Source organism: Pristis pectinata, chromosome 11 (assembly GCF_009764475.1).
Source record: "Pristis pectinata isolate sPriPec2 chromosome 11, sPriPec2.1.pri, whole genome shotgun sequence".
NCBI classification, from domain to species: Eukaryota; Metazoa; Chordata; class Chondrichthyes; order Rhinopristiformes; family Pristidae; genus Pristis; species Pristis pectinata.
In genome coordinates, this window is record NC_067415.1 from 29360101 (window position 1) to 29386348 (window position 26248).

The window sequence follows — 26248 nt, forward strand, 5'->3', positions numbered from 1 at the left end:
ATCCCTTTGTAAAATAGACTCCAGTTGGGAATATTTTAATTAATGAAAAACATTTAATCATGATGAAGAGAGAAAACTGATTAACTCTCCTGAGAAGAGTAGCTTATGAGGAGGATAATGCTTTAAAAAAGCAGATTCTTTTTACTGTTTGAGACTGTAAGGCAAAGTTGGCAAACAATGAAGTTCTAACCCTTGGAACATTTTTACATTTTTTTAAATTTTGTTTTCACATGATTGGAAATTAAAAATGAGATATAACGTAATTCTAGCCAGGAATAACTCACTCCCAGCAGCACACCCATGGGCTGTGTCTCCATTAATTGTTAGTTCGAAACTTCATTATCAGCTATGCTCATTTGGTAGAATTCTTGCCTCAAGTCAGAAATTGTGGGCATAAGTTCCACTCCAGATACTTGAGTACAAAAACCTAGGCTGACATTTCATTAAATCCTGAGCGAGTACACCGCTAAGTAAGGTAGCTTCTTATGTATGCAATATTAAACTGAGGTCTCTATCTGTCTTTTTAGGTGACTGTGAAATACCTCAAGGCAATAATATAAGAGAGATCCCCAGCATCCTAGCCAATATTTATTCCTCAATATCACAGAAACAGATTATCTGGTTATTTCATTGCTGTTTGCAGGAGCTTCCTGTGCAACAATTGGCTATGCCAGTGAATACCTTTCAGAGGTACATCACTGGCTTTACTGTGCTTTTGAATGACCTGAGGCTGTGAACAAAGCTATATAAGTATGAATCTTTCTTGCAGTAAGCCTATTAACTCTAAGCAGATCCTCCTAGTAAAAACATCAGCATTGTCTCATTCATTATTTTAATATAGAAGTTGACAGCAGAATACAAAGAATCTCCATTAAAGTTAACAGCATTTTAACTGCCTTATTTACAGAAGTACAAATTGTGACATGTTAACACCTCGCACGATAAAGCTGTAGGATGAAACAATTACCAAAATGTAGAAGGTATGAATTATATGATTAATAAAATTTGATTACAACTGACCCTTGCTGCAGCAAATCCTTAATAAAAATTAATAATAAATGGAATCCATTACAGATGTTCTAGACTTCATTCTGAAGCTTTCTATAGTGAGCTGGAGCCCAATGACCCTGAAAGTACAGCAGTTATTCACTTAAAGAGAAACTGTTCCCTGATCAGCAGCAAATTATCTGCCAGCATAGTTCTTATTAGACTTCACTGCCACATCCTCACAATAAAAAGCCCTAAGAGAATTCTTGATATGCCAGATCCAGTCTAAAACTTATTTCATTCTATCATTTCTTGCCCCCTTTGTTCTTCATCCTTCTTCTAGTTCTCCATGTAACTTCTGCTTGGCCTTTTCTGTATGCAGGGATTGTTTATCTCTCCCTACTTTCTCTCTGCTCTCACAACTGTGGAATATAGGTTTCTCTAAGGAGACCAACATAAATAGCTCCACTTTCTTTTTTACTTCCCAAACAAACCTCATTTTACTGTTTTCTTTTGCCCTTTCACATGCTTCTTTAAGTAATTATCATGTACTTTTTAAAATAATGATTTATTTAGCATTAATGATCACTTATGGCAAAACATCCACATTTTTATTAATACCACCCTCTTATGTTTCTAATTCTTGTATTGATTTACCCAACCACTAAAATAACCAAAGCTTATAGAGTAATAAAAAATGGAAACAGGCCCTAAGGCCCAACTTCTCCATGCCAACCATGGTGCCCATCAAGCTAGTCCCATTTGCCCATGTTTGGCCCATATCCCTCCAAACTCCTGTTACCCGTGTACTCCTCCAAATGGCTTTTAAGTGTTGTTATTGTACCTGCCTCAACTACTTTCTCTGGCAGCTCATTCTATATACGCACCACCTTCTGCGTGAAGAAGTTACCCCTCAGGTCTCTTTTAAATCTTTCACCTCTCACCTTAAACCTATGCCCTCTAGTTTTTAGTTCCCCTTCCCTAGGAAAAAGACTGTGTGCATTCTGTACTTCCTTACAATTTTATATACCTTTGCTAGAAATCTTCCTTAATATGTGTATGTATGTATATATGGTGCTGAGGTGGTGATGGTTGAGATCTTCAAGTTTCTAGGTGTAATCATCACCAATAGCTTGTCCTGGTCCAACCATGTAGATGCTATAACCAAGAAAGCTCACCAGCACCTCTACTTTCTCAGAAGGCTAAGGAAATTCAGCATGTCCTTGTTAATCCTCACCAATTTTTATGGATGCACCATAAAAAAACATCCTATCTGGATGCATCGCAGCTTGATATGGTAACTGCTCTGCCCAAGACTGCAAGAAATTGCAGAGAATTGTGGATCCGTCCATCATGAAAAACAGCATCGACTTTGCCTACACTTCTCGCTGTCTCGGGAAAGCAGTTAACATAATCAAAGACCCCCCCACCCCAGTCATTCTTTCTCTTCCTCCCTTCCATCGGGCAGAAGATACAAATGTTTGAAAACACATGCCACCAGGCTCAAGGATAGCTTCTATCCCGCTGTTATAAGACTCTTGAACGGTCCTCTTGTACAATAAATCCTCAATCTACCATGTTGTGGCCCTTACACCTTATTTGTCTACCTGCACTGCACTTTCTCTGTAATATTAACTGTAACAGTATATTTTGCATTCTGTGATTGCTTTTCCCTTGGTACTACCTCGATGTACTTAAGTTTTGGAATAATCTGCATGGATGGCATGCAAAACAAAGTTTTCACTGTATCTCGGTACATGTGACAATAATGAACCAATTACCAATTAAACTTTGGAGCTCAAGAAAATGTGATAGTTTATCAAAATTAAATGGACCTCAACTGGTTTCTATAATAGAAGGTTGATCGACATCAACAGTTTTATGTCTGGGCAGTAAGTTGAAAATTTACCTCAATATGCTTCTGAAGGTGGTATCTAGAATATGGGATTTGGGCCCGCTTCCGAACTAGTCACCTGAGGTTCCCACCTGTCCACCCATAGTTACCTGGGCCAGGTACAGAAGGCCAAATGAACTAATCTCCTGCACCCAGGAGACATCCAGAGAGAGATGGCAGGACCACAGCAGCTGTGGCCCTGTATCCAGAAATTTTAGGAGCTATTAAAATTGCTATGAATAATCAAACTCATATATATCAGAAGTTAAAAAATAATTAACTGTGGTGTCATTAGACTCTTTTGTGTTGCTGTTCATTGAGGCAAATAGCAATGACAAGAGTTACCAACAAAACATTCTTTACTGAAGCAAGAAACAATCTGCTGGAGGAACTCAGTGGTCGATGTTTCGTATCAAAACCCTGCATTGGGCCTTGATGCATTGTTTTGACCTGAAACATTGACAGTTCCTTTCCCCCCACAGATGCTGCTTGACCTACTGAGTTCCTCCAGCAGATTGTTTGCTGCTCCAGATTCCAGCATCTGCAGTCTCGTGTCTCCATTTTTTATTGAAGGTAGTCAACACCCAACTGACAGTAGAACAGCGATGTATGAAAAGTCACTCCACATGGTACACCAACCATAAAAATGAGGAATACAACCATGCAACGCAGTAAGTGTCTTCATGCTTTTAATTATACCTGCAAGTTAAATATTTACAAGGATGAAATTAATTATTTATTATTAATTTTATATTTAATTATTTATTTACCAAAATGTATTCAAAAGTTCAGCAGGTCACATGGTATATTGAGTCTGGATGCAATGATGGCTGAATTGTGACATTGGAAACAATCTTGAGAGGGAACATCAGGGGTGATAACTTTAGAACTTCAACTGGAATAGCAGGAAAGTGGAAAGGTTCAGTGTGCATGCGCCATCAAGATGCAAAACAGAATGAGAGCAGAGGCATGAAGGTGAGGAGCCTTAAGAAGAAATCAAAATGGTAATTGTGATGGTTGGATTTCTGCTGCTTAGTATAATACTAAAAACAATATATATTTGTAAGCATTGTAGTGCTAATAAATGTTATCAACCTGTGTTTATGTTAGTGTTAAACTATATTTAAAAGGTGTATTATGCAACGTATTTATGGTTTGAATGGTTAAGGTAACAGTAACATTTCAGGAAGTGACATTAGGAATGTGAGAAGCTAATTAGGTGAAGTGATCAATGTGAATTATCAGCTCTTGAAATGGATGATGATAGAAAGGTTGAGTTTAGCTTGGAGTTTTTGGGTGAGAGGACTTAAGAAAAGAGTAAATTTATAATTTAGCCAAATATTTTCAGCCGCTCTAGGCATCCTTTGGCTACACTGCACTGAGCTGACATCATTGCATCCAGACTTGGTGTTACAACACTTGTGTGGCCTGTGGAATTTTTAAATTGTTTCAGCATCACAGTTTGTTCTCCCCTCCGGGCACTCAGCTCAATCTCAGTTTGATTCAGCCCATTCAGTAACTCCATAAATGACATTAACCCTATAGGCATCAAACTCTTTACCAAGCTCACGTAGTCTCACCCATTGCCATAGTATCTTCTGGCTTGAAATGATCTCTCCATGACACCAAAGGTTCACCTTCCGTCTTATCTGTGGATCGATGCTATGACATCTTGATGAACAGGTTGTCTGGTATGACCATATTAAACAGATTACAGACTATTGCTTTGATCTGCGCATTCTCGCGGATTACAAATATTCCCACTACTATCAAAATGTTAAATCACTGTCCAAATGATACTGCAATTGGGATGATTCACTACATTCAAGATGAAGAAATTTCTTTTCATCCCTTCCTTGAATAGCTGACTCCTAATGATGAGACTGTGAAACCTGATTGAAGGTACCATGGTCAGGAAATGCATGATCCCTGCATCAATTCCATTAAGCCCAAAGAATGTTGCATATTTCAATGAAATCAATCTGCTAAACTCTAGACAGAATACTCCCAGTCTGTGCATCCTCATTGTCCTCACAGGACAATCCCAACCATCCAGTAATCAATGGTGTTACTTTATTTCACTTGCTCTATATTAGGCATTTCTTTCTTTTGGTAGGGAGGCCAGACCTGTACACAATCTTTCAGGTTTAGTCTCATCGGATCCCTATTGAAATACAGTAAGGTATCGTTCCTCTTGTACTCAAATCATCTTGAAATAAAGATTAACATATGCCTTTGTAATTGCCTGCTATACCTGCATATCCTAGACAATGTTGTACAAAATGTTGGTGAGATCACACTTGGAGAATTGTATGTAGTTCTGGTTGCCATACTAGAGGAAGGATGTGATTAAGCTAGAGAGGGTACAGAAAAGATTCACAAGGATGTTGCCTGGACTGGAGGGCTTGATCTATAAGGAGAGATTGGATAGGATAGGGACTGTTTCTCCTTGAGCAAAAGAGGCTTAGGGGCGACCTTATGGAGGTTTATAAAATTATGAGGGGTATATATAAGGTAGATAGTCAAGTCTTTTTACTGGAGCAGGGGAGTCTAAAAGTAGAAGGCATAGGTTTAAGGTGAAAGGGGAAAGATTTAAAGGGTATCTGAGGGGCAAGTTTTTCACAAAGAGGGTGATTGGTATATGGAATGAACTGCCAGAGAAGGTGGTAGACCTGGGTACAATTACAATATTTAAAAGACACTTGGACAGGTACATGGATCGGAAAGGTTTAGAGGGATATATGCCAAATGCAGGCAGTAGGGACCAGCTTAGATAGGTATCTTGGTTAGCATGGACAAGTTGGGCCGAAGGACTTGTTTCTGCACTGTAAAACTCTATGACTCTATGACACGTGAAGGTCCGGCAACTCTGGGGCTTACTCACTTGGGATTGGTTGAACATCAGTGGTTCCACCAAAGCCAGATTGAGTCAGTCCATCATCTGCCTTTTCTCTTTGCTCATTGCAGTCAGATAATGTGGCAACAATGCTCTTGTTTCCTCCCACATCCCAGAGACATGTAGATTGGTGGATAAGTTGGCCACTGTAAATTACCCCAGGTGTATAGTTAAGTGGTAGAAACTGGGGGGAGTTGATGGGAATGTGGGAAAATAAATAGGATTAAAGTAAGATTGGTGTCATCTAGGTTTTCATCTAGATTCCAGCATCTGCAGTCCTTTGTTTCTCTAGTATTACTGCTCCCAGCGAAGTCTCTTCAAGGATGCCCGCTTTGAAGAAGTTTTCTTCCTCTCTTAGATGGGAGCTTCGTGAGTCCCTCTCTCACTGCTCCACCTCCTTTCATCTAAGATTAGTGCAAATGGGTCAAAGGGCCCATTTTTGTGCTGGATGACTCTGACTCAGTGGTGCAGCTAGTAGACCTGCTACCACACAGCTCCAGCGACACAGGTTTGATTCTGACCTCCACTGGACTTTACATGTTCTCCTATGATCGCGTGGGTTTCCTCTAGATGTTTCAGTTTCCTCACACATCCTTAAGACATGCTTGTTGGTAGGTTAATTGGCTAGTGTACGTTGCTCCTAAAGTGTAGATATATGGTAGAATCTGGAGGGAGTTGATGGGAATGTGGGAAGAATAAAATAACACAAATGTCGGATTGCTGTAAATGGATTCTTAATGGCACAGACTTGGTGGGCTGAAGGGTCTGTTTCTGTGCTGATTGACGCTGTGAATCTCTGTGACTCTTAAATAGCTCACACTGCACTGAATGTTCTCTTCCAAAATTATACCTGTATTTTCCTTTATCTTTGGTCCACTTGTTTTCTCCCCTGTTCTCTGGAAGGTTTTGTTGAATGGTTGGAAGATAGCTTCATAAGCACCAGGCATCTCTTATAGCCCACTCAAATGCCCCTTGTTCAAGTGTGCATCATGACAAAGTGTACCAGTAAGCTGTTTATCACAATCAAGCTATCCTTGTTTACAAATATTCATGTACATGCTTTACTGTAGAAATCATTAAGGTAGTTATCAAAATAGAAAATCAGGGGAATTTTTCTTTTCTCTAACCCATGAGTGCTGAGGAAAAGTGCAGTCCTCCTACAGCTGCTCCAGATGATTTCCGGTAGTGCAGCAAAGATAAGATATCTTTATTAGTCACATGTACATTGAAACACACTGTGAAATGCATCTTTTTGCATTGAGTGTTCTGGGCACAGCCCACAAGTGTCACCACGCTTCCTACGCCAATATAGTATGCCCACAACTTCCTAACCTGTATGTCTTTGGAATGTGGGAAGAAACTGGAGCACCTGGAGGAAACCCATGCAGTCACAGGGGGGAAGTACAAACTCCTTACAGACAGTGGCTGGAATTGAACCCGGGTCGCTGGCGCTGTAATAGCATTATGCTAACCACTACACTTTCTTTCTGAATCACTTAGAATGTCCCTTCCTATTCCCAAAAAGAAACACTGGCAATATTAGATACTATACTTTGTTTTCCTCTTGGATATAGCTATTCAGAAAAGTTCTAGGTTTTTCACAAGGGACATGAGAATTGTATAGCAAGCACAGAAGAGAAAATAAATTTATTTTTTTATACCCAGATCATGAAAATTATTGGAGAGGCTTCAGGATTTACCTTTATTGTTCAGTAATTCACAATGACAACCGTACAAGCACTGGTAGAGACGATGAGTGGAAAGAATACTTACCTTTCAGGACTCTGAAGGTTTTACAATTTTCTTTCTTAAGGAACCTTGAATGGGTGTATGAATATATGCCAAAATCCATATGGTCTGGATTTTGCAGTCACTGCAGACTTTCTATCAGTTTTTGCACAGCAATTCATGGTAATTAGAAATCCAAGTGAGTGTATTGCCATCTAAAGATATCGGGGGCATGTCAGAACAGAGGAAACCAATCAGGTCGAAGTATTTTATTGAGATACCTGGAGTCCAAACCAGGAGACCAGAATGTTTTCAATGTAAAGTCATTTACAGAACTAAAACAGAAAGAGGGAACAAAATTTTGGATGATGAGAGAGGGAACAAGTAGACCATCTTAAAATATCTCCAGTAACAATGAAAATATGAAAGAATGAGACTATAGAATGTGATTTAGATGTTACCTTTCAATGCCAGTGAGACTACTTGATAATAATTATTTCTTCATTTCACTTAGAGTGGAACATACAAGCTATAAAGTATTCTGGTGACCTCAGTAGGTGTCTATCACCTGAATATGAAAATATCATGCTGTTGCATGTAATAATGGTAAGGAAAATGCTAGCAGAGTACAGCTATTGGAAGAGCAGGCGACCTGGACAGTATTGCACAATTTTTGTGTTTAACTGTGCATACATGATCATTGAAAATTGCTTTTTCATTTATCCTTTAACTATAATGTGCACTATTTGCCACATTTATTTCTGCCACAAAATAGAGACCATGATTTCTTTACAGTTCTTGCAAATGAAGACAAAAAGAAAGAAATATTCCAGAAGATGATGAATTCTTACTGCTGAGAGTGTCCTTCCTTAGGTTCACAGTCTCATAGGAGAGATAACAGACTGCTGTCTATTGGTATTGTCTATCATAATATTCTATCAAAGAGAGTCCAGGCAAGGGCCACTGCTTATACAGTTAGCTGTCAAAGTATTTAAATGGATCAAAAAAATGATGTCTATACATGTAAAGTCTTTCCTTCAACTGCAAGAAATCACATTACTGTCAAATATTTGACAGTTTTATGAGCTTCTTGTGTATCCATTGCATGGGGTTAGTGAAACTGCACTGACTGAAGAAAAGAATGAGTGAGAATGAGATATTGAAGAAGCCACTGATTTCTATGCTAAGAACACATACGTTTTATGATAATCTCAATCTGAAAACCATTTTAAATAGAAATATTTCAAAGTTCCTTAAAGAACCTTAGTGACTTCAAGTACAATTTAGATTTACTTTGCATCTAGAAATCAAGGAATACACTAGTTTGTTTCAAAGTAACATTTTAAATGAAATTGAAGTACATAATTTTTGCACAGTAAACACATAATAGGAGCATAATGAAATTATTAATTTTAATGCAGTGCCTATAAGTTCATTGCCCCTAGCTGGAGTTTAATGGTACTCATGAGATGCTGCCAGGTGACCTTATCCTATGCTCATTTGTCAAACTGAACCTACATAAAAACCATGGTGTTTGAGGTCAGTGTCAATTGCATGCAGCTATAGTGATAAAGCCATATACATACTGGCTGAATAGTGCAACCCTTTAATCGCAACATTTACAGGGCAATAAAACATTGCTACATATCACGATGGCAGCAGTGGTGAGATTGAGAGCAAGTTGCTGATAATGGAATGAAACTGAGAAAGCAGGAAGGTTGAGATGAGGATTTTTTAACCACATCTTTTCTACTTCAAATCCATTATGAACAAAGTTTCTGTTTCAAATCGATTATGAACAACGTTTTAACTTCAACTAGAATCTAGAGACTTCACAACAGGAGTAAGTTACTTCGTCCTTCTAGAGTCTTCTGTCATTCAACTACATCACTGCTGACCTGTATCTTAACTCCAACAACCTGACTTGGCTCTGTGTCCTTGCACCTTGGTTTATAGTTTACAAACATATTCTCTTTGGCCTGTGTGATACCTGATTTCAGAGGGCCTAAAGAATTTACACTGATAATCCTCACACTGCCATTGCATAATTATATGCTTGATAATGAGAAAGATATTGCAGAGTAAGATGACAGGGTTTGTGACACCATACAGTTATAAATACAGCTGACTTGAAAGAGGGCACAGAAAAATTTCAAATCTTTTGCTGACGGTATAGATCAACGCTTACAGAAAGCACAGGTTACAGTTAGGACTACTACACTGTAGCCCTGATTCTCTTATCAAGCTTAGATTTAAAATTATGAATTCAGCTGGACTGCTGCTTATTTTGTAAGTGAGTGTTCCACACCTTTACCACCCATACAGGAAGACTGTCTCCTCATATCTTTCCCGAATGGTTTGGCTCTGATGTTAAAGTTAAGTTCCCTTACATTAAATTAGTTGGTTACATTTGGAATTTTCACAGTGAAAAAGGTATTCCTGAATTGGGAAGCCTTTGGAACATTATGGTTCAAACATATATGATTTTCCTCCTTATTTTTGTTTTTGAAACCCATGTGTAGTAAACATCAACTTCTGGTGATTTGTTAATTGTTGGTGAATTCAGAGAGCTCTAATCTTGATTTACTATTCATGTCTTTGTAATGTATTGTATATTATTCCCTTCATTTTCTGTAGAGGTGAAGTAATTAATCAAAATATCTGACGTTTCTTTACCACCCCTATCTGCTTTCAAATGGCTCCTGTAAACCTTGGCCTACCTCCTTCTTAGAATTGCATTTGTTCTCTGTGGTATCCCTCACAGAGATAGCTTTTGATTTTTCATTTTGTTGTATTTTTTTCAGTTTATTTTTGTCTTCTTTTGCTGTTATTCTTTGAATTATTTTGTACTCTTTTCTTTAATTTTGTTCATTCTTACAGCATTTACCAGTCATGGCTGTTTTATTTGACCGTAGTTCTTATCCTTTAAGGGCATATAAATATTCCTGATTTATGCTTTATCTTAAATAAATAATTTTAATCAAATGACTTATCTAGAGAGCATCTGCTAACTGTAACAATTGAATCATTCTAAATGTTAAAGATGGAAATCCAGAGAATTTACTGACAAATTAAAATCACCAATTTACTTCATTTGTATTGTTTATAATTTACAAAATTCAGGTTGCTTATGGCATGCTATATTTAATTTCAGAGCACCAGAAGAATTTATACTGATATTCCTCACCCTCCCTTGCATAATTGGATTGTTTGATAATGAGAAAGATATTGCAAGGTAAGATATTAGGGTTTGTGATATATACAAGATATTCAATTATAAATGCAGATGACATGAAAGAAGATAGGGTAATTCTGAAATCCTATTCCTCCAATGTAGATATACATAGCTTAGAGTTAGGACAACACAGTAACGCTGTTCCCCCACAGATGCTCCTCGACCCCACGATTTCCTCCAGCAGATTGTTTGTTGCTCCAGATTCTGGCATCTGCAGTCTCTTGTGTCTCCAGAGTAACCTGTTTCTCAAATCTGCATTCTTGCTGGCAATCACAGAATTACAGATACATTTCTGCCATATTTCAAAATGTTTAATACGTTTCAGCTCAGCAGGGTAGCCAGGTATAAGGTGTTTTGGACCTCAACAAATCTGCACCTAGTATGTAATATCTAGCTCATATCTTCAGTTCCCTAGTACATTGATTAATGGAAAATACATAAAGCTGATGCTGAAAATCTCTTCTGATTAAACAAACATTGAAGAAATACATATTCCGTTTGTTCAGAAATTATGTGTATCTTCTTATCTCTTGACACCTTATACCCCGACGCTTTACTGTATAATATCAACCAAATGTCAGGGTACTGTAACATAGTCTTTATGTTACTACCAGAGACCTGGATAAATGATCCTGAGAACATGAGTCCAAATCTCATCTAGCAGCTGTGGAATTAAAGTTCAGTTAATCAATAATGACTCTGGAAGAAAAGGTATAGCACCTTTAATTACACACATGGAAGTATTGGATTGTCTGGAAATCCACTGTTCTGACTCAGTGTGGCCTTTTAGGCTCCAGTCCCATATTAATGTGACTGAGTTTTAAACATCCTCTGAAATAGTTTAAGAAGACTTTCTTGTCAAGGATGATTAAAGATAGGCAATGTATACTGGTCTTCCCAGTGATGCTCACAAAGAATAAAATAAAATGTTACAAGGTTTACCTCTGAGAATAAGCTGCACAAGACAGCAGAATAAATTATAAAGAGATGATCTAAAATTATTGCAAAAGTTATCTAAAAAAATTAAGGAGATTGAGATACAGCAGACAATAAAGGAAGTATTTCAGTTCAGGCCAAATACCCTTCTGCTGTGTATTGAGAATGTTGGCTTGAAACTTCCTTCAAGAAGCACTGCATCTGTCAGAGGATGGGCGGTGAAGACTTTGTGACTGGCACACACCTGGAACAGGCCCATGCTGAGGAGCATTCCTGTGAATGAAAATCGGCAATGAAACCATGGGTTAGCTGCAAGTCCTGAGATAATTGTGTTCCTGGCTCGTAGGGTTCAGAGGTCACACAGCAGCTGCTAAAAGCCATGGCACCTGGAAGTCATCCTACAGGAGGGCAGTGAGGTTCAAAAGAGTGTTGCAGCCAACTAGGCTGTTTGAACCTTGGCCTGCACTCAACGTCTTACTGTTGGCACATATCAGCTTTCTTTATATATTTAATTTCCTAAAAGTTGAAAATTTGTTTGGTGTTGAATCTTAGGAAGTAGATTGGAACCAGCACTTCCCACTACAGCATTATAATGTGGGTGATGGGTCTGGGACAGTGTCAGCTTTTACTGAGGGAAATGTTTTATTTACAGGGAGGGTAATTGATACCTGGAACTCGCTTCCAGAGGAGGTGGTGGAGTCAGATACAATCATTATGTTTAAGAAACATTTAAAAAGGCACGTGAAAAGGCAAAGCATAGAGTGATACAGACCTAATGTGGGCAAACGGGATCAGTGTAGGTGGGCTAAACGATCAGCATGGATGTGGTGGGCTATGTTGTACAGTTCTATGACTCTATAACTACAAAACCTAGAAATTAATTTTACAGCTCTGCAGCTCCCTAAAGAAACATCCTGTCCTTTAACCCAAATCTCTTCATTTAATCTTGTATATATACCTAATGCTTATGACCTCAACACTTAGAACATCTGGTTTCCAGCTCCCGAATTTCCAATATCATTTACACAACCTCATAAAGCCAATATCGTTTCACTGTATTTTGATTTTCCGGTACCAGGCAGCATCCTATTAAATCTGCAAAGAAAAGCCTCTCTTAATACATAGTGAGATTGATACTGAACAGGATAATATAAATGATGTTTTTTGAGGATTAATATAAATCCATGTAACATTTCAGTGTTTATATTCTACACAAGATAAAACCTTGGATTCTGAGAGTTTATTTCATGGTCTTATAGCTTCATGAAGTCAACCCTTTGGTGCTCTGAATTCCTCCGGCCCTCCACAGCACTGACTCTAATTCCAATTGCAGCTGTTTCTTTTAATCAAAATACATCATGTTATATTTCCATGCTTTTTAGCCAATTCCCCATCTCATCTGCACTTCTGCAGTCTTTAGAGAATTAGCCATATCATTTATTTTAATATCAGCCAATCTATTCATATATCTAAAGCATTGGTATGTGCAATGGATATCACTCATCTTGTTCTCGATCACTTCAAAATTCACTTGCCATATTTTCTCTCCTAACAACATTATGATTTCTAAGGTGCTTCCTGAAGTCAAGACCATTAAAAATGGAACTATCCTTCCCCACCCTTTGCCTCCTTCTTGCTTTTAACAATATTCCTTCTGCTGAAATGCTTGTGAAATATTTCACTGTTTGTTTTAATTTTTCAATATACTTCTTCCTCATGCTATGTTAACATTAATGTTAACGTTATTATTGTTCTTATTTTTCCAGTTTTCAAAGGCTGTCTTCTTCAGTCTTAATTGCTCTCTGAATGTTTTTTTGTAGCTTTACCTTAACATGTAAATAGTTCCTTTACTGTTTAATGAAAAATACTATGGGAGATACTTTGTGGAACACAAGAGGAAATGCCATTTACTTTGTTAGAGCAAACTTCCAACCTATTATACAGGAGCAGGGCCTCAGTTTGCCTCTGTATGTTGATAAAGCCCAGCCCCAACCCTCTTGCATTATGTTTGGCTATAAGGCTGGTGCTAAGCTATCAGGTTAGCTTTCAGACTTCTGCACATGGATGAGCCAGCATATTTGAACATTGGGAAGGCTCCAGCTGATTCTGTTGATTCCCATAAAAATAATTCTGAGTTGACTGATAAAAAGCAAGATGTCACAGGTACAATGAATTTCCAGCTGCACACCATTGCCTTCTTCAAACCAAAAATATGCTCACCATGGTGAAGCCCTTAAATACATCTTCAGAAATGAAAGCAGAAAATGCCAAGAAAGAATTAGCAGATTAGAAATGAAAGTAGAAAGTGCTGGAAATACTCAACAGGCAGGTGGCATACGTGGACAAAGAAACCAAGTTAATATTATAGGTTGATGAAATTTCTCCAGAACTGTTCTGATTCCTTGCATCTGTAGGATTTCCCTTTTGTATTGGGCAGATCAGGCAGCAGTCCAGAGAGTCCAAGGAACATTAACTCTGTTTCTCTCTCCACAGTAGCAGGCGAACCTGTTTTATGTTTTTCAGCACTTGTTATTTTAATTTCATATTTCTGGAGTTTCGCTTCTGTTGTCTCCAGATTGGACATATCTAATCTTAGCTCTGGTGTTTTCCCAAGCTCCATTTTGCATAAAGCCCTTCTCCCCCCCCCCCCCCCCATAACTAAAGTTCCATATTTTACCTCTTACTAAGCCTTGGTTACCCTCTAAGTTCCACAGATAATTTCAGGATTCCTCTCCAAAATGCTACAAGGATCAGGACTACCTTTGTGCCAAGTCCTCCTTCCTCTGACTTTGGGCTCCTGTGCACTTTTCTCTCCTTCTGCTTCATCCTCGGTGGCAAAGGCTTTAGATATTTTGAACCAGATTCTCTGCAATTCCCCCTGCTCCCTCCTCGTTAGCCACTCTTTCAGTCATTTCTCCTAACTCTTCCAGTGTCACTTGAAGTCACACTGAGACATTTACTGCATTATAATATTGAACGTTATGTTGTTATTTCACATCATATGACCCTAAAGATGCAGCAGGTAAGTAGACTTCTAAATGGGAGCATACTGTGTTGGAGAGCCTGAATTGGCTCACACAGCTGCTGAGGGTATTAAACCTTACACAGCAATAGTTTGAGATTTTCTTCGATCAATAAATATTTTATGCACACTGCTTGTTAACCAATAGCACTAACATTGTTTCTCTCCCCACAGGTGCTACCTGACCTGCTGAGTATTTCTAGCCTGTTTTGCTTTTATTCAAGATTGAAGTACAGTGCTGTTCTGTAGTTTGAGATCCTTAGCCCAGCCAAATTAGACAATGAAGTGTTGATAAGTGGTAAAGCAAGCTAATCAAACTAATAAAACACACTTCCTTTCATTCTATTTCTGTCGAGTGAATCTGTGTCATTATGCATATTTAAATTCCAGAAAAGTAGTTGATTTGATTCAGCTCTTTACAGTTCATGTTCCACAAAATAAACCTTATTCTTCATAGATATAATCAGTTATGCAGCAAAAATGTGGCCACCTTCACAAGTTCAGCTTGATCCTTGCAAAAACACTGCTTTTATTGGAAGGTCAGGCCTACATTCAGCATACTTAATCTCACTGAGCTTCTGAATTTTAAATAGATTTGTTGTCACATCAGGACATATTGTTACTTCTAAGCTGATTTGGTTCTCTTTTATTCAGATATTTATCACAGCTTGGATGGCATCCAATGATCTTGAGCCCATGAGCTCCCTTCTGTCATGATGTGCCAGGTCTCTCTCTGTGATAGGTTCTCCTTCAGGAATGTCAAATTCTTTGATGATAAATTCTAGATTTATTTGTTATTTCTTCAGGCAACCTTATGTGGATCTGAGAGCAGCATGATGCATTGCTACCCAGAATATATTAGTCATAGTACAATGTGAAAATTTGGCTTCCTAACCAGATGTAGTAAAGAACAGAACACGGACCATAAAATAAAAAACTGTGCCTAGGAATTAGTCAGCACCTCCAGAGATCCTTGAGACAGTTTGGCATCAGGTCAATCAATGTTGTGCTCATGAACCTGCCGCTGGGACTCTCATGACAATAGTTTGGGATGTTCTTTGATGTGCACACTGAAAGGAGGGGGAAGTCAAGATCTGGGTCTAGGGCCAGGGCAGGTTTGGGGTCGGGGGTGAGGTAGGATATGTGGTGCTGGGAGCTCAAAGGGAAGCAGGGTAAGTACACATCTTAAAAGGGACTTATATGAGTGGGACTCCGTGCAGCTCCAGGTGCTGGCCATGAACCTAGTCTGGCAGGCTACCTTTATATCACACAGAAGCTGTGAAAAGTACAGGTCATATATGCCAGGCTGAACCTTACAGGAGCCTTGTCTAGATACATGATGGACATCACTGCACATCACTGTACATCCCGGGGACGCTGTGCATTAGGGCTTCAGATATACAGAGAACCCAAAATGAAAAAATGTAGACAATGCAATTTACATGAAGTCCCTGACTTTCAATTACAGGTGACACCCATGTTAGGGGGGTAGGGGAGGGGTGTGTGTGCAGGGATTTGCATTCCTAGTTAACAGGGGCTATCACAATTTTCTGTAATGCATAGCATCAAGAAATGTGAGCCAAAAAAATTATTGTGTTGATTTATTTACTTTTTTTCCCCACATAAGATCCGTGAGAGTGAATTTTATTTTGCATGTTTGGGTAGTGATTCTGTTAAGGCAGATTCCTGTAACCCAAACAGCCATGATGCAGGAGCTGCCTGTACCATTTATTTTTCATTGAAATTGTACTAAATTCAACATTATGCAATCTAATTTCTTTGTGAGCAGCCACTTAGCTTTGAATTTCCATTGGCAATTTTGGTTTACAGAATCAGCTCCCATGGCTTCAAGGATTCCACCCTTTTGAGTTTAAGTATCCTTGTCCAGATCGAATTGTGAATTCCCTTCTTTCTATAGCTTCTGTATAATGCCCTTATCTAATAGTGAGCATCTTCATATCCAGATTACATAAAGTATAGGTATGCTCAAAAGAGCTACTGGCATACATTTCTGTTAGGTTCAAAAGTTCAACCAAGGACATTTGATGAGAACAATAAGTATTTCGTCTGCTACTAGGAATGTACCTAATGTTTTCTTTTACCTGCATCAAATCAAATGCAAAGGCTGAGTGATGTCTATTTGCTGTAATCTACCCAGTTAAACCTCGAGAAAAGGCCAATTTGGCAACAGGTTTTAGGTTTGATTTATTTTCCCTATGGGTAGCTTTTAACAAACATGAGAAGTGCCATTGCAGACTCCTCATGGAGATGGTTCCTGGACAGGGCAATATCTGATTTTAAAATATGCAAATATCCACTGAGTAGAATGTTCTTCCATGCTTAAACTGGTCCTTCATTCTTTGGAAGATTAATTGAATTTAACAGAGTGAGGAAACTGAGCTCAATTAACATTGGTAGATTTACAGTCGTTAGGTTGGGAAGCTTCAGCAATTTTGTCATTGTGTACATTAATTCAGCTCCATCATAATGTCAGATTCAGTGACTCAAACTTCCAGCCTCAATGCTATTATAAGCATTTAAAGCTTAAACAATAATATTTATTGAAATGGAAAAAAAATTAGCATTCGTGCTCATCCTTTATAGTGGGTTGTTCTAAATAGAGTTGAGCATGGATTTAATTTGAAGATTTTATTCTCATTTTCTTTTTTTTTAAAGACAGAAATTGTTATAATTGAAGCAATTAATGGGAATTTGTAATAATCATGAAAACACAAATGAAATCCTTGAAATTGTAAGCAAGATAGGGGAAAGAGGACAAGGAATGCAAACATTTTCAATTTGATACTTGAAATATCCCTGGTTTCTGTCTTCTTGAAAATTTTTTTATGTTACTTAAGTTTTCACATATAAAGGAAAGAAAATTAGGCTGAGCAGTGCTAGTTTGTTGGCCAATTTAGGGTTCTAGAATGGCATTGTTCATATTTGACCCAAAGGGCAGCAGATGACATTTTGGTTTAGGGGTTAGTGCACTTGGCCTTAATGTCCGCTGGAAGTATGTGGAGCTGGCAAACCAATTAGCATGCAATTCTGATTTTATGGCAGCTGCCAGTTTAGAACTATATTCTCTGCCATTGTCCTCTCTTAACCTCACATGTATAAACTCAATAGTATAAAGGACCCTTCAAGAGCACTATTTAATGTCACTTAGCCACTTGTTGGTTCGTGGTGGTTTAGTTTCCTGGCTGTTGCTAGCTTCTATAATTATTAGTTTCTCTTTGAGTTGATTAAATCGCTACACTGGGAGATAACCAGTGGCAGTTTAAGTAGTTAGTTTGTAGCCCCAAAGACTAGTGCACAGACTGTTTGCTCCTTGATAATAATGGATTGGTGGATTTTCTTCCTTCCAATGATCATTACTGGGAGAACAGAGGCCAGAGCAGGATAAGAAGAGGGAGGAAGAGGAATAGATGGGGAAGTAGTTGGAGAAGAGGCCCCACCAGGCAGCAATATCTGAAGAGGACAGACATTATTATTCAGTTCACAGATGTGATGCAGGAGACAGTCATGTCAACAAAAGTGGATTTCAAGCTTTGTACCAAGTCCTTTGCCAAATTGCCACTGGAATTCACCATGCTAGAATGCTGCAATGAATTGGAAGCTCAGATTCTGAGTCATAGCAGCAAAAGTACAGACTTCTATAGACCATAAGACCATAAGATATAGAAGCAGAATTAGGCCAGTTGGCCTATTGAATCTGCTCCGCCATTCCCATTCTCCCACCTTCTCCCCATAACCCTTAACCCCTTATAGCAGAAATTTGAGATTTCTTGACACTACTCTGAGGTTCCGGTGGAACACCCATTCTTCCAATGCACTGCAATAAAAACTGAGGCATTCTCCCCAGGCTCTGCGGTATTATTCAATCCACAGGTGTGATGCAGGAGTCAGTCATGTCAAAAAAAAAGGGTTCCGAGCTTTGTACCATGTCCTATGCCAAACTGCTATTGGAATTATCCATGCTCTTCCATTTTGAAAGCAAGTATTTTTGCATGGTTCCATTCCATCCATTTGTCCTTCTTTGTAATCTGGCCCATTGTACAGCCTTGCATTGCAGTGACCAGCCAGCTGCACCTTTCTTTGCCCTGTGCCCAGTGACTCACTGCTTGCAGATTCCTTCTCCACTCAATATTTTATAAGGTGTTGTCACCCTCACTGAGAGAGGGAAGTGTGAGAGTGTGAGTTAACAGTGCTAAATGCGTGAGAGTGAGGCACTATCAATGTTAAGAACAAGGGCAGATTGATATAGATTATTGAAAAGATGAGTGAAGACTGCTGTATTAAGCAGTGGTTGTGGCCAATAATAAAGAGGGTAAGATTATGCCATTCATTGACCTTGACCATTTGTCAAAGATCATTAACCTTCCTCCTGCCCTACTTCATGCTGTTGGAGCTAAACTGGCAGCGATCTCATCCATCACTTTAGCACATCCGTGTGACCTCTATCTGCCTTAAGTGTCCAGAATGTCTCTCCTCTGTCTAACTCTTCAACCAAGACCTCCACTGCAGCACCTATAAACCTTGGTGCGCTCTATCTCCCATGGCAACCCATCATCCACAGCAAAATCAACAATAAACACAAATATATTTACACAAGTATATTTAATGTAGAAGAATGTTCTGAGGTGCTTGACAGAGATTTTGACAAATGGGGTTTGATACCGAGCCAGGTCTCTCTTAACTAAGCATATGATCAAAGAGGTAGATTTTAATAAGCACCTTAAGAGAGGAAACAAAGAAAGAGAGAAGGAAAGGTTTAGGAAAAGAACTGTGGAGGTTAGGGCTTTTGCAGTCGAAGCTACACGAAAGGGATTAATGTTAAAGCTGCTTGAGATCTCATCACCTCCTGCAGCTGCAGTGCACCTCCTTGTTAAAAGGTGCACACTAACCTTAAATAATCCTATTGAGACTCTTGCTGAAGATGGAACTAGTGAACAACACAGTTAGCACTGGCTGCAAGCAGAAATATTTATAGTATTTGGGCAGCATGTAGTTGACATGCTGACTGCACTATATTGACTATGCACAGGTGAATTGTAATTCCCATGCTTATATTCAGCTCCAAATAGTAAAAGATAGTGCACACAGGTGATAGACATTGCCAGGCTTGATGTATTATAAATATTCCTTTTCCCAGGGATTGTAACCCACCATTCATGACTTATTCAGTCAGTACCACTTGAGAAATGTATCATACACCCAGCTGGCCAGGGTCATATCATAGGTAATGTTTATGAGCAGGGATACTTGTTTTGATTTATTTTATTCTTAGGTCCTGCAGTGCATGTTCCATCGAAAACAGAACATTTAAAACATATCATACTTTTTACAACCCAGAAATATTAGGTGAAACTAAAGTGTGATGGTTTTATTGAGAAGCTTGGTGAAGACATAGGGCTAGTAATGAAGGCACAATTGACTAAAAAGAGAAGTGATCAATCAAGAGCTGATGACTGGATGATAACATGTCTGAATTTTAGAAGTATGTAGATCAATTTTAATTGCAGTGTCAAGTCAAAGGATATATAATTTTCTGCATGATAGCTCTGTTCAAAATTTAAATTTAAGGATAATTTAAAATAAAACATCTTTTAGGTTATTTGTTGATTTTTTACAAAAACAATTTATTCGGTATTTTGTTAACATTTGTAATCTGAGGCTGAGAAAGTGGACCCACCATCAATTTTTAGGATGTTTTTGCACCTTTATAGTATATTGTATGATGAGTTATAGTCTTCAAATTGCAAATGAAGTTAGTTCTCTGTATCTTATTTAATCAAGCCACCTTACTTTCGGTAAAATAGAAAATAATAATTTATTTAACCTTGAAAACACATTTGTTTTTGTTGCAATGTTATCAGGCAGAAATGATATTCTGATAACATGGTGCAATTGTTATATGTCTCCAGACTTATGAAAACTGGAGACCAGTCTGATTTGTAGTCAGTTTGAATTGTCCATTAGGTAAAATGAAGCTGCACTGACAAAGACAGGACTAATTTCCATGGGATAATTATTCAAATAAGATCCACACTGATTCTCAATATTTGTCTGCCCTTTGACCTCTATATTTACCCAGATAATAGTTGCTTGACTGATTTACAGGCTTCACCTGTTTCTTCAAGGTAAACTGAACTTGGAAGTTACTCCTTTCATTCAGTGCAGCATTTGTGTGCTGGCACATCTGCGCATTCGGTATTTGTGCCATCTGCAAAAAAACTTTTAGCTTCCAACTCAGATTTTTCAGCAGTTTTTAAAAATTTCTGCTTCTCCATAACTTGCTTCTTCCAATGTGTTGTGAACATAAATCATTTATGTGCCTTTCATCAGTGCTGCCTGAGTTATTTGGAGGATAGTTTCCTGAATGCCATCTCATGTAACAGCAAAAACAACTCAGTGCAAAGAGAAGGAGCTAAAATAACTCACAATTCAGAGCAGTTTACACTCCTCATTCCCATCCACCTCACATGTACAAGATTAGGTCTGCAATCAAATATTCTTAAGATCATCAATCATAGATTATCGCCAAGGATAAAATGGATAAACATATGAAGCAGAAGATGCACGGCATAATAGGAGAGCAGCCACAAGGGCAGCATACATAATGAATTCCTCCATTCACAGGCCTTCTGTTCCACTGACACAAATCAGTAAAAATCAATAACAGTTGATTCCTCCCCTTATACCATTGTGTTCCTTCTAATTCAACAGGGAAAGATGCTCCTATAGGAGAACCACAACATCTTAAGGCAGCTCTGTGGCATTTATAATGTCCAGGCAAGTTATGTGGCCATTCCAAAGGTTTCAATGAGAATCTTGCTGAGACCTTTCAATGAATTTGAGGAAAGCCCTTAATATCCCCCAAAAACTTTGGATCAGAGTAAAGGGTGAAAAGCAATGGGAATGAAGAATTTCCATCCTCCATTCTTAAGGCTCTTTACAAGGGTCATAATTCAGGTACCATCCCAAACACCTGGCTCTCTCTTAATACACAAACTTCTTTTCCATTTTCCATAAATCTGGTAATTCCATTCCTGTGTCCTTTGGTCTTAGATGCCTCTACAAGCTAGTCTGCTGTACACTTGTGGCCATCTTCAATTTAGTTAAAGCTTTCTTTAGATGGAGTACTTAAACTCCTTTCCATGAGTCACTTATCCACAGTGTTTGGCACCAACAGTGGATATAATAGCACTCAAAGCAAGAGACACTTTAATACATGATGTCCATTCTCTGTCACAAGGACTACTTCCTTCATATGCTTAGCATCTTCAAAGGTTTCTTTCCAAGAAGATTTCCTGCAATCCTGAAACATTTCAGAGACCCTTGTTCTAACTCCTGAGAGACAGTTTTAGTGATCCAATGGAAAGCACTGCCTTAACTACAGAAACATTTTAAATAATATGCAGGAATAGCAATAGAATACCAGTAGAAAAACAAATGTAGAAAAAAATCAGAAATATGTTTACAGATAGATAGAAATGTGGCAGCATAATGGATGCTTCTGGGTGGCTTTATAGAAACCTATGGATCTAGGAACATCATTTTTGAAAGTCTAAATTATGTCAGACATCAACATGGAACGAGTTGCCAAGTACCCCATATTAATCATTTGATGAGTATGTAAACTACTGCTGCTTAAATGTATTTTAAAGGCAACACATCAATATTGGACATACAGATGATTGAAAGTTATGATCATTTCAGCAAATGGATGACCATCAACAGTTGTCCATTTTAAGGATGATCAGCACCTTTGACATTCAATAACAGCTGTACCCTATGGTAAAGATTTCCTGAATAGTACAAATAGCAAGAAAAACAGAACAGGACTCAATAATATTGCAGGAGAAATCAACATTGTCCAAACAACTCCCATCCATTTATTGAATTCTGTTTTACATTACTAGTTTTAATTGACTAATTATTATATAAAATTTTTATATGAAATCTTTTTATATGTTTCCAACTTCACCCAAAAATTCCCTCCAAAAATCTTGTGTTGTAAGAGGCAAGTAAACTGAACTGCCAGAAGAGCATGGTGCTTAGTCTCAGCAAGAGTGAGACATTTTAATTTGTATATTTCGTTGTGCTCTGATGCTAAATTTATTTTGAATTTTGGCTTTTCAGTATTAGGGGATGTTTAAAGGTAACATTTATTTCATGCATTGGCTAATCATTGGTTTGATACAGTAATAGAAGACTGATTGTTTATAAAAGTAGAGCAGTGAGCTGATTTTCTTTCATCTATTGGTTAACCTAAATTTGAGCTGAGTGGCAAGAACTCAGTCGTGGGATAATGTTGAACAGGAAATTTCTATGCTTCTTGCCCTGGTAAATTTTAATGGTCCACTGAGCAAATAATGAATTCCAGTGGTTAAACTGGAATTAGGAGTAAGGGGATGAGTGTGGTCAAACCAGGTAAAATTGATATTACAATCATTTTACTAGATGTGCTGTACTCAGATCTACTGTGGTCAATGGAACAACAGAATGGGAAATCAATGTAATATGTCTGTTTGGCCACTCACCTCCACCTTTCACCTCCTCTTTATTCAGTTTCTAAAGCTAGATTGCCTCTCCCTCTGCCTTGAATCCTTTTTTTGAAAAACTCTCTTGAGCATTTTCCCTATTCCTGCTAAACTAATTGGTATGCAACTCTTAGTTTGTTTCTAATGTCACAGTTACATTTCTATCCCATATTACAACAATAACCACACTTCAGAATTGGTTGTAATGCATTTTGGGTTGTCTGGAGGTTATTTAAAAGTGCTAGATAAACATACATTCTTTGATCTTCAGTAAGCTGATGTATATTTACAGTTTTCATAAATATTAACCATATTTTTAAGTTAATAGTAAAAGAGGAAATTTGATTTCTTTTGCACAGTGAGTTATGGTTTAGAATAGACTGCCTGAAGAGATGGTGGAATAGATTCAATAGTAACTTCCTAAAAAGAACTGAGTAAGCACTTAAAAGGAATGAATTTGCAGGACTATGGAATAAAGTGGGACTAATTAGGATAGCTGTTTCAAAGAGATATCACAGGCCCATTGAATGGCCTGATTAAATAATTAAACTTTTTTTTTGCTCACTTTCTTGAAGACTACAAGGGAATAAATTTCAAAATTTAATCCTCCTGGTCAGCAGTTGATGAGGCTTTGCTCCAATTATTTATTTTTCTGAGATCTTAATGAACCTGGTGCCCAGCACAGGCAGAGTACTGGAGTACTCCTGTTACACTTCATCAAACACAGTGCACATCAGGCACCCCACAGGTCTCAAAATCAGTTTCTCCAAACCCTCACCACTGATTAAAACACTTCTGGGCCACTGTCTCCTGACCAAAATTGGCCATGGGTTGGCTCAGATTTCTTTCTGAAAACATAAATAAAGAATCCATTCAAATACTTGCAATTTCATGACTTCTTTTTAATATTTATACCTTTAAAGACCAACCTGCGCTTTATGTTGCCACTCAATTTTCTTTGGACCTTCTACTTTTCTTTTCTCTTTCCTGATCTCCTCAGTGTCAACTGAATTCCATACTGAGAAGGTCTTTGATTCTCCTTAGTGGAGAGTTATCTAACTAGGGGCTTTATTTCTATTTATTTCTGGGATATGGGCACTGTTGGGAAAGTTGGCATTTATTGGCTGTCCTTAATTTTTTTGAAAACGTGACGGTGAGTAATGGTACACTCACAGGATATTGGATAGGTAGTTCCAGCACTGCATGCAAACATAGATTCATAGAGTTGTACAGCACAGAAAAAGGCCCTTTGGCCCATCATGTCCATGTCAACCTTTTTTACCCATCTACACTAATCCCTTTGCCCATCTACACTATTCCCAGGACTAATGAAGGAAGTTTATTTCCAAGACTGCATGCAACTTAGAGTCCACTGCAAATGAGACATGAGGGGCATGAGACGGCCAACTCATTGAACAAGGGGGTATGTACACCTTTCTTTGAATGGGCTTATCAGAAGAGAAAAGCCTCATCTTCATGGGATGGATTTTGCTGTCAAGAATGCATCTGTTTAGTGTCTCAGCAACTCTCCCTATGGCCACCAATGTTTCATGACCATTCTACTCCCTCTAACACAGAACCAGTGAGCTACCTCCATCATTAGTTCATACACTCTAACCCTGGAAGCTAGAGGTGATGTAAGGGAGGATTTCTAAAACTTGAAAAAACCTTGGTCCACATCCTGGAAGGAGACAAACCGACCCTCCTGGGTAACTTCATAGACAGGGTCAGAAAGGCAGCAAACCTCTGGAAAAGTGTAAGTGACAAAGAAGGAATGGAGAAAGCTAACTCCAGTGGAGTCTTACTCCTGATCAAAATATATATAGCATGAGCTTGTCATATCCAATACCCTGTCTCCTGATCTGCATACTGGCACTGTTGGATTATATCAACATCTGAGTGAGAGACTGTAAGGGAGTTTGCATCATTGGCACCATGATAGGTTTTAATGTCTGCTGGATAGACCACCACTTAATCTGCTCCACTCTCTCCATCAGCCTGGCCACAAAACATAAGCAGCAACATACACACTGCCACAAGAAAATCAATCTCAAAGCTCTTAATGAACCCGTAAGGAAAGGTCTCCTCAGATAACCCCTCTCAGATAATCTGATGATTCTGAGACAGGAACTGCAGAGCATCTGGGCTGCCCTAAAGTCCACCATAATTAACTGCTGTGAAAGGACTCCTGGCCTCTCCACCAGAAAACACTGGGACAGGTTTGATGAACCTGACCAGGCGATCCAGGAGCTAAGTAACCACAAATGCAAGCCATTTTTGAAGCAGAACATCAAGGGGGATAAAGAAACGACTGTACAGGCATCTGAAAGACCAAAAAAATCCCCTGATCTAAAGGACAAGCATCGAAGTGGAATGAGTGGAGGATATCCAGCAACTCATCAATGACCATGATGCAGATGATCCATCAGCACTGCCAAGACATCTACAGCCCAAACACTCATAGGTTAAGAATGGAGAAGAACATGTCAAGGACAGAGAGACAGCCAGCAAATGCAGGGAGGAACATTCTGAAGAACTCTTTAACTGAGCTTCTGTCCTTGAATCAAATGTATTTGACTCCATACCAAAGGAGAAATGAGGTGGAAGAAAGTCATCTCCAACCCTAAGGGACTGTTTTAGAAGAAGGAGAATATATTTGGAAACCTGCAGATGGTGATGTGCCTATGTATTTGTTGCTCTTGTCCTTTTAAGATAGGAGAGGTACCAGGTGAGTTGAAAAGTCTTTGACACGTTGGTACAATGCACTTTGAGGCAGAGAAACCTTTCCTTTGCTTGCTCGGGCATGATGGACCAGGCAAAAGGAATCAGCCTGGGAAAGTAAGTTAGCTTATTATTGTCACATGCACCAAGATACAGTGAAAAACTTTTGTTTTGCATGCAATTCAGACAGATCATCCCATATATAAATCTATTGAGGTATTAGAAAGAAAATAGAATGCAGAATATAGTGCTGCATTTACAGAGAAAGTGCAGAGTAGGTAGA

At 38.4% G+C, this 26248-nt stretch overlaps 1 protein-coding gene across 12 annotated transcripts in view; it reads right to left on the minus strand.

Annotated features, from left to right (window-relative positions):
- The window catches only part of sgcg (sarcoglycan, gamma), a 427114-nt gene that overhangs the window by 66241 nt on the left and 334625 nt on the right, over positions 1-26248 (minus strand). For 2 of the 12 annotated variants that reach the window (XR_007957197.1, XM_052026704.1), the window contains exon 6: positions 11822-11949. The exons of the other annotated variants lie outside the window; for them this stretch is intronic. Coding sequence is in view for 1 of the 2 variants with exons in the window: in XM_052026704.1 (XP_051882664.1) it covers positions 11822-11949 (128 nt within the window). In the remaining variant the exon portion in view is untranslated. The remainder of the gene's footprint in view (positions 1-11821; positions 11950-26248) is intronic. 12 annotated transcript variants of the gene reach the window in all.